At 39.7% G+C, this 9,354-nt stretch overlaps 1 protein-coding gene across 1 annotated transcript; it reads left to right on the top strand.

Annotated features, from left to right (window-relative positions):
- The first annotated feature begins 754 nt into the window (after positions 1 to 754).
- On the top strand, positions 755 to 2,607 carry junbb (JunB proto-oncogene, AP-1 transcription factor subunit b). The gene has a single exon (XM_084387821.1). The coding sequence runs from the start codon at positions 1,279 to 1,281 to the stop codon at positions 2,188 to 2,190; it is 912 nt and encodes a 303-aa protein (XP_084243947.1). The 5' UTR covers positions 755 to 1,278; the 3' UTR covers positions 2,191 to 2,607.
- The last annotated feature ends 6,747 nt before the right edge of the window (positions 2,608 to 9,354 follow it).

Raw genomic sequence — 9,354 nt, 5'->3', positions numbered from 1 at the left:
AATTAAAAGGGCATTTTCTGTGTGAGTTGGCACTTTTGCTGGTTTGTTCAATTGGTTGTTCAGCAGGTGTTTCTGATGAGCGTCGAGAACGTGCCTCTGCTCAGCAGTCCAGATAAAGTGGGCGGGGCCTCTCACACTCCCTCCGATGAGGAACTCACGTCACCATGCCCATATTTGGACTGTAAACTTCCCACAGGAAGCGAGTGTCTGAGGATCCATGATGAGCCGGGAGAGTTTGCTGTCCGTCTTTTTCACTAACTTGCAGATTCAGCGAGTTTAAAAATTACACTTTAATCTTCAAATTGTTTGGCGTTGCCTAATCTGTCCCATTCTTTTAGACAAAAATGCAACTTGAAAAAACATACGAAAACCGAAAAGAGTAATAAAGATATGTTATAGCTTTGTTCAATAATAAACTAAATGTTTTGATAGAAAACATTCTAATGCCATTTTTATTTGTTTCACCCAGTGTTTCCGCTAAAATAAAATATGCCCTAAACAAACTATAGGGTGAATTTAGGTAAACTGGGACACTTTTTGCCACTGAGATGACTGGGAAAATGTCCCAATATAGCTACATAACACGTTCGCGCGTCAAAATCATATAAAAACCATAATATAGCCTATAGCCTACATATATATGGTGGTAGCCTCCTTACTGTACAAAGTCCATACCTGAAATCCAGTGTTCGAGGCCCTTTCTTTTAGCAGAAAGGATCTCGGAAATAATGAAAATCAAATTCTTGCATCTATTCCTAAATCGTTTATTCAATAATTTCAAATCGTGAGGTTAAAAATCGCCCCGTTCCCTCTTTACTGCGCGCTTCGCCCTCGGGCTTGTTTACTGTCCCAGCAGTTCCCGACAATGACGTGATGATGCGCGTGACGTCGCCACAGTTGGGGGCGTGGCCAGCTGTCAGTGCTGGAGTTGCTTATAAATACGAATCGGGATTCCGATCCACACGAACGAACGAACGTATCAGAGCAAATCAAACGGACATCTCTCCCCAAAACAGCGTTCGCTTTCAACAGACAGCCTCTTAGAATCATTCAAGAGCGTTTTACTGCTGCTGTCGCGCTGTTCATCACATCTTTGGGACTTCTTGTGTTTAATTCATTCGAGAGGAGAGTCGATCCGAGAGCGGAACGGGACGGAACGCTGTTTCATTGACTGTCATCGTTATTCGCTCTCCTTTTTTGGACGGTTTTTTTTACACTTGAAGGTGTAAATTAGACACTGAACTGTCAAGCAGAATAGCTTTTTTCAAGAATATCTCTATGAGTACACAAATGGAGCAGCCGTTTTACCACGACGACTCGTTTCTGTTGGGTTACGCGCACAACGACGCGACACTACATGACTATAAACTCCAGAAACAGAGCATGAACTTGAATTTGACTGAGCAGTATCGGAGCCTCAAATCGGAGCTTTATCAGAGCGCGAACGGCGATGTCGGGTCGCTCAAACTCGCGTCTCCGGAGCTGGAGAGGCTCATCATCCAGAACAGCGGGGTTCTGACGACGCCCACACCGGGCCAGTACCTCTACGGTCGGGGGATCACCGACGAGCAGGAGGGCTTCGCGGAGGGCTTCGTCAAGGCTTTGGACGAGCTTCACCAGATGAACCACATGCCCCCGCCCAACGTGTCGATTGGAGCCGGCGGCGTCACGACGTGCGCGACAACAGCGTCCGTTTTCGGCTCCTCCCTGCAATCCGAGCCTCCCATTTACACGACGCTGAACGCGTACTGCCCCGCACCAAACCACCCGTCCACCACCATCAACTACCTGCCTCCCCATATACAACACCCGGAAAACACGCACGCGTTCCAGCACTCCGCACAGCGCTTCGTGCCTTTGAAAGAAGAACCGCAGACCGTTCCCGACATGCACAGCAGCGACGGCTCGTCACCACCAATGTCTCCAATCGACATGGAGAACCAGGAACGCATTAAAGCGGAGCGCAAACGGCTTCGTAATCGACTTGCGGCCACTAAATGCCGAAGGCGCAAACTGGAGCGCATCTCGCGGCTGGAGGACAAAGTCAAGGTTTTGAAGTCCGATAACGCTGGCTTGTCCAACACAGCCTCCGTTCTGCGGGAACAGGTGGCGCAACTTAAACAAAAGGTCCTGAGACACATGAACAGCGGCTGTCAGCTTATGCTGACCAGTAAGATGGAGGCGTTTTAAACGCGGTTGGACTCAGATAAACATAACACTGGAAATTGTTTATGTTCCACGGTGAGAACGCACGCGCTCTCAGCTGAGGTATTTTGGACACGTCCTGGGTTCAGATACACGATTAAAGCGAACCCTCCGTCCAGAACGGGACGGAACGGACTCTGAGGTTCCGAGACGAAGTGGAAAAGGCCAGTCGCCGCCTCCGTATCAAAACTGTGTTTTTGTCATGATCTAACGTGTATTTGATCATGTGAACGCATCTGATATTGTCGTGCAGTAATACAACCGATCCTGAACTCATAAATTATTGTTAGGCTACTGTTCAGGTTGATCCTGACACTATGTTACCAATGTCACATGTTTACAATGTCTTTTTTTTTTTAATGTGTGTGCGCTGTTTATTTAAGTAAAGATTTTGAAATATAACTTTCCATGTGTATGGGTTTTCATTTGTGTTGTTGTGTTTATTATCTTGGTTTCGAGCTGTTATGTAATTCTTATGCTGACCGTTCCCCGAAGTCCACATATCGTTCAGACACAAAACACGACTATTTTGATTATGGCTTGAATGTTTGTTCACTCTTTGTAAAGTAATCAGCTGTTTTCTGGGGGTCGTGTGTATAGATTAATACTTCTTGCGTTTGCGCGTTCACAAAAGGGGGCACTAGGCCTTTCCTGCTGACGTCAGCAGCACTTCCATATATGGTCGTTTTTTGGTCCTCGTACGTCATTCTCCACCCACAAGCCCGAGTGGAGAAGTTAACCGATCCAGGATCAGAGAGAGAGAGAGAGAGGGGGTTTCCGAAGTTGGACAAGACCACTGTGAGCGTGTGTGTGTGTGTGTGTGTGTGTGTGTGTGTGTGTGTGTGTGTGTTTCCATGGAGTTTAGTGGGTTGAACGCTTACAAGGAAACAATGACGCAGCCTTTAATATGCGGAACTTATAGGCTAATCAAGAATATATAGGCTACTAATACTTTTGAGATATAAGAAGATAAACAAACATTTTAGAATTGTAAATTATTATTTAGTCTATTTATTATAATATTTAAATGTTAAAATGTAACTTATTTATTAGTTTTATATTCTCTAACTATATTATAGGCCTACTATAAATGTAAAAATATATACTTTTTATAGGTCATTACATTGTTTTGAGCATAAGAAACTAACCGAATAAAGACATTTTTGGAAGAAAATAAAAATTCTATAGGAATAAAATATAGATTTTATTCAAAAATGTCTTGATAAAAAGTTTGGATAAAAAAAGCTTGAGGCCTAAAAAAATTATTGGTGAATGGAAAAACAAACAAACAATGTTTTTTCCTATTCATGTCTTTTCATGTCTATTAATTTTATTCATAGGCTATGTAATGTCTTGTCCTCTGTGGACACTGACTCATTTATTAAGAAAATTAAAATACATGATTTTTAAATTTACCAATCAATTCTTAGGTCTCAAGCTTTTTTATCCAAACGTTGTATAAAGATGATTCTCAACTCTTTTATGAAAGATATAACAGAATGATTTGATTTAAAACTGTGACATGTATGTTGTCAAAGAAATTTGCTAAAATATAATGTCTTTGGAGGGAAAAAACTCCATTGTTGTGTCTCAGGAGGATATGATGCACAAGAAACACAATGATGAACTTTATACAGAGAGAGATAGCAGGGGTCAACACACCTTCAAACCGCATTAGATTTAGCAAGAGTTTATTTTAGGAGCTGAATTATGTTATAGGTGAAGAGATTAGAGTCAGTAAGCATGAATATAAATGTATCTGTTATTATTAGGCCCAATTCAGTGTAAAAGATAACTGGTTTGCTGGTCCAAGCCTAAACTGGTTTCACAGGAGAACAACCCAATCCAGCTAGACTGGTTTAATCTGTTTTTTAGTTCAGTCAAATTGTAACAATTTTAAGTATTAGCCGAATCATCTGTTCCTAATTCATCATATTACTTAGTGGTTTGGATGTGTTCTGGAGATGAATATGTCTTTTGGGAAGTGACTGCGCCCTCTGGAATGACTGAACCGGAGGCGCGCACGGCAGGGGCGCGCATGAGATCTATAAAGAGAACCGGGTCTGGCACTGCCGCTGGAATGAAGAACATTAGCATGGAAATATGTGACCCTGAGCTGATCTTTCTGAAATAATTACCTCAATAACGGATTTATTTATTAAATGTTGAAACAATGATTCCCCTGAAATAATATTTCCATGGTAGTTTTAAGTAGACTTTATCACCATGAAAATACCATTTTAGCTACACAGTCCAAATAACAAAGCTAGTCTCTGAAACGCGTGGGACGTTTGTTTTTTGTGCCACTCGCTCGCTGGAAATCGGGAGCGGGTTTTTTTTTTATTGCACGGTGAGAAAAGCCCACTCGGGTCCACCTGTCAGTGACGTCAGTGACCCACCTGCGTGTTTTTCTGCTCGCTCTCGAGGTGGAAATCGGAGGAAGCCACATCAAAGCGCTGAAAGTAAGCGCGCACACGCACGCGAGACTCAGGTTGTTTTGGAGATTTTAAAGGTGCACACCGTCGTGTGTGTTTCATTTCATCTGAGACTCTACAATATCAACAGCTCTTTTAGTTTCACGAGTGTTTCTTGTGGAACAATCTCACCCCCCCACCCACTCTCTCTTTCTCATTTAAATGGACTTGTTCCATTCTGATGTTTGTTGACTTTTCTATGTGAAGGTTCCCTAAGTAAAGGCCCCCTGAAATCAAAATGTATTTTTTTTTTAGCTTTTAGTATGAATATGTTAGTCTTAAAGTTATGAATAAAGCTGGCGTGCTCCAAAACTATGAAAAAATTCGCATTTAGGAGATATAAGCATTCAAAACGTACAGTCTCTCACTTCTGCTAAAATGGATCAGGGATTTTTATGACATCACAACGGACTTCAGCTTCTTCTCATCACATCTTCTGTCCAATCAAATGCTCTCTAGAATCTAAAGCTCCGCCCCCTGTGCTATTATTACCACCTGGTCAAAGCGACCGTTGACATGTCACGGAGCAATATGGGTTGTAGTTCGGTTGCTCAAACTCTCCAGTTTTATTACTTTTTTCAACTGTACATTGATAATGAATGAAATGGGTAGAATTTATTCACACTTCTACTGTTGAATCCAACGTATCATCAGCGCTCGGATTCGCTTCCATGGTGCAGTCAAGTACTACTTGCAGTCTGTGAGGTAAACTTAACGCTATTGGCTGTTTGAAAAGGGGAAGGAGCCATTCAATATGTCCAGCCTTATAGCTTCCTGTTTCAGTGGAAATCACCATACAAAGCTGCATGGTAAAGGCCCTTCTGTGCATGGGACTTTAAAGGAGTGGTCACATTAATATCTGTTTAGCGAATTTTCGCGTGTGAAATCCAGTCCATCCAGTTGGGATCCAGGCCGAAAGATTTAACACACACATTTCTCCTCGGATTCGCCACGTTAACAAATTATAAAAAAGCTTGGTTTAAAAATAAATGTCCTGTGCTTTATACAACATCGCTACACTAGTAATGGACAATGGACCGTTTTGCTGACATTTCGCTAATAGGAGTCAATTTTGAGTAGTCCTTAAGCATATCATTCTTTAAAATAAGCTTTTGGGACATGATCTCTAAAAGACTCTCAAATAGTTGCAAAACCATTACATTTTTTTTTGTATATGTGTTAACCTGTAATTAGTTGTCATAATAAGTCGAGTTAGATTCATCATGCTTTATATCAGGGGTATTATGTTTATTTTGAAATGCTCTTAACGTGATTAACAATGCTAAATGTAGATGGAAAAACGTCTTATGACAAGAGTCATGTAATATGACAGATAAAAAATAACTATATTTGCAGCATTGTTGGTTTTTTTCAGTGTTTTTCCATCTATGTTACTGCTCGCAGTGTTTTTGCTACTGTTGTTAAAGTCCCCCTGTGTTGAAAATCAAGTTTTTAATGTAATTTAAATGTCTATGTGGTGTTTTTTAATAATGCTTTAAGACAAACCATTTGCAAATTCATCAGTCAACACCATTGCTGAGTATTTTCTCCTTAAAACTGCAGTGAATCAAAGACACGGTTTGAAATCGCTGGTGTTTCTGACGTCACAAACTAATTTGCATATTCATAGAACCGCAATGAGGCAAGAGTGTAGAGTTACATTCAAGCTATTTTAAGACATGAAGAATTTATTTTCAAGGAAAAAAACATTTAAATATGTAAGTTCGCTGATCAAAGATGAGTTTTAAGGGATACAATTATTGGGGGACTTTAAAATAACGGCGTCACCTTGAGCTCTTATAATGTGGTGCTTTAGCGTCTTTAGCGAGAGAGAGAAGCAACTCGCACGAAATGTAAGCGCGTGAATGAATCGCTTTTGCCTCTAGATAAAAATATTAGAGGTTGTAGCGCCGAAAGATCATTAGCCTATACTATAAATGTCCCTCAGCGCTTGTGGTGTTAAACTCTCCATTGTTTCGACACGCTGCTAATTTTAAATAGAAACGGTAAACTGGTGCTGCAGTTGTCATTATTTCTCGGTCCGCCATTTAAATATATGATTGTTTCTCTCTCGTTTCGCTTTTCCCCCAGTTTAATTGGCACAAGAATGGCTCACAGGGCCTGTAAAAGTGCAGCACTCATGAATGAGTCAAAGCTCATTCAGCAAAGTTTCTCAACAGAACAGCGCGTGTTATTTTTATTCCGCCTTCGTGATTAGCCTGAAGAGCTTTCTGGAGCATTTCTTCTTCATACTTCCCCTCTATTCTACATGAAGAGGCTTTCTAACGCCTGACAGACTGTAGGCTACAGAGGGAGAAACATCAGTGACGGATGATGACGACAAAATGTGGGCTCATCTCCTCCATCACACGCTGATTTGCACATTTCATCTCCTCTCTCCCACTCACACACTGTAAATCTCTCCTTCGATCTCATTAATATACCTTCTTGTCCTTTCCAAGACTGATAGATGAACGCTGAGGCTCAGATTGAGTGACACTTTCCGTCAAACACCCACCGACTCTGACACAACACGACTGTTGCATAAGGTACTCGAGTATCATTGGTTTGCTGCTTTTTAACCAGCAAGCACACACATATATATATATGTCATCTTTTTTTTTTAGAGTATATATATATATATAGGCTACTCTTAAAAAAGATGGTTCTTTAAAGGTTCTTTACATATAGTAACAGTTCTATTAAGAACCGTCTCGTCCTGAAGAACCCTTTATATGCTGAAATGGTTCTTTGTGTTAGAGTTTAGGGTTCTTTATTCCCGCCTTTTTGTTTTTCAAATCTGTAACTGTCAAAGCCATCTCATCATTACTGATGTTCTGGAGCTCAGCTGTACAACTACAGTTTCTACACAGACTGTCAACATACTCTCAACAGGTACATGATTTATTTCTTAAAATGTCTATAAATTATAAATTTCACTGTAAAAATTGTAACGATAATTTCCTAACAATCATGTCTTTTTGTGTTTTTAGTTTAACAGAACATGTTTGTGTGAGCAGCTCTGTTCAGTTAAGGATACTCATCTTCTCTTCTCCACAAAGTAAGTAACAGAGATATAACATTTATGATATTTTTAAATTATGACTTTATGCCTAAACATACCCAGTCACAAAAAAATATTAAAGCTATCCCATGACTTTATCACTTTTTCCTGTTAGCTAATTTTGGACTTCATGAACAAATTTGTTTGTACATAATCAAATGGAAGAGACACAATGTAACTCTAAACTTAATTGTGTATTTCAGTATTTCACGTATCATAACCTCATCGTCTGCAGAGAGAAACTGCCACTCAGAATACACACATAATGAAGGACGTTAAGACATCATAGGGGATTGTGAAAATATTTCACTGGAACTTGGTCTTCGTTACATATAGTGTTCAGTGTCAATTGTTATTTAGCCTATTAATGTATTCAGCAAACAACTGTTGTTAGAGCACAGTCATTTCTGCTACAGTCTGCCATGTCAATAAAAAATGAAAGTACCTAATTGACACAACATGCTGTTTAAAAAAAAAAAGAAAAAAAGAAAAGTAAAACCCAAGTGAAGGCAACAAATTATATTAATAAATAATTTATACAAAAAATATTAATAATAGTAATATTAATAATATGAAGATACTATATATTAATATGAATGAAAATAAATATTGTTAAAAAGGTTATTTATTACCCCATTAAGGTCCTATATAGCACTTTCAAAGCATGGTTCTTTATGGAACCTTATATAAAGGGTTCTATTTAGCACCAAAAATGGTTCTGCTATTCTGAACCCTAATTTGGTGCTGTTCAGAACCATTTTTCTTAAATATGTGTGTGTAGGTGTATTCAAAATATGACTAAATACTAGCTAATGTTGTAAAAATACCATTATGCTATACTAAACCAACACTGCCGACATAAATATAGCTACTATTTGGCTAAAACAGATGTTTTCCTTGTGATCCGTGGGAGTTTTTGTGGTTACATAAATTGGGTCACAAGGCGCTAAAGGTCAAGCCTGGGTTAGCTGATCATGAATTCAGCATCAAACACCATCACATGGTCAATGAATGTGTTTCGCCTTAAAGGGATAGTTCGGCCAAAAATGATATTTAAGCCATGATTTACTCACCCTCAAGCCGTTCGAGATGTATATGTCAATCTTTTTTCAGACGAACACATTTTCAGTTATTTTAGAAAATGTCTTAGATCTTTCAGTGGTTAGAATGTGAAGCTATGGGGTCCACCTCCTTCAAGTCCCAAAATGTGCATGCATCCTTCACAAAAGTAATCCATCTGGCTCCAGGGGGATAAATGAAGGCCTTCTGAGGGTAATCCGTGCGGTTTTGTCGTAAAAATATGCATATTTAAAACTTTATAAACGAAAATAACTGGCTTCCGGTAGCGGTCGACGCGCGTTCACGGAGATGGATGCTGGCGTATGACGTAGGACGTAGTATAGGAAGCGTCGTGACGTAGAACGACGAATGTATATTTACATAGAATGTATATTTTTACGACAAAACTGCACGGATTACCCTCAAAAGGCCTTCGTTTATCCCCCTGGAAGGGGGATGCATGCACATTTTGGGACTTGAAGGAGGTGGGACCCCATAGCTTCACATTATACCCACTGAAAGATCTAAGACATTTTCTAAAATAACTGAAAA

This window comes from Rutilus rutilus (assembly GCF_951802725.1).
Source record: "Rutilus rutilus genome assembly, chromosome: 1".
Classification (NCBI taxonomy): Eukaryota; Metazoa; Chordata; class Actinopteri; order Cypriniformes; family Leuciscidae; genus Rutilus; species Rutilus rutilus.
Note: the sequence above shows the minus strand (reverse complement) of the source record. Positions and strands in the feature narration are given on the sequence as shown.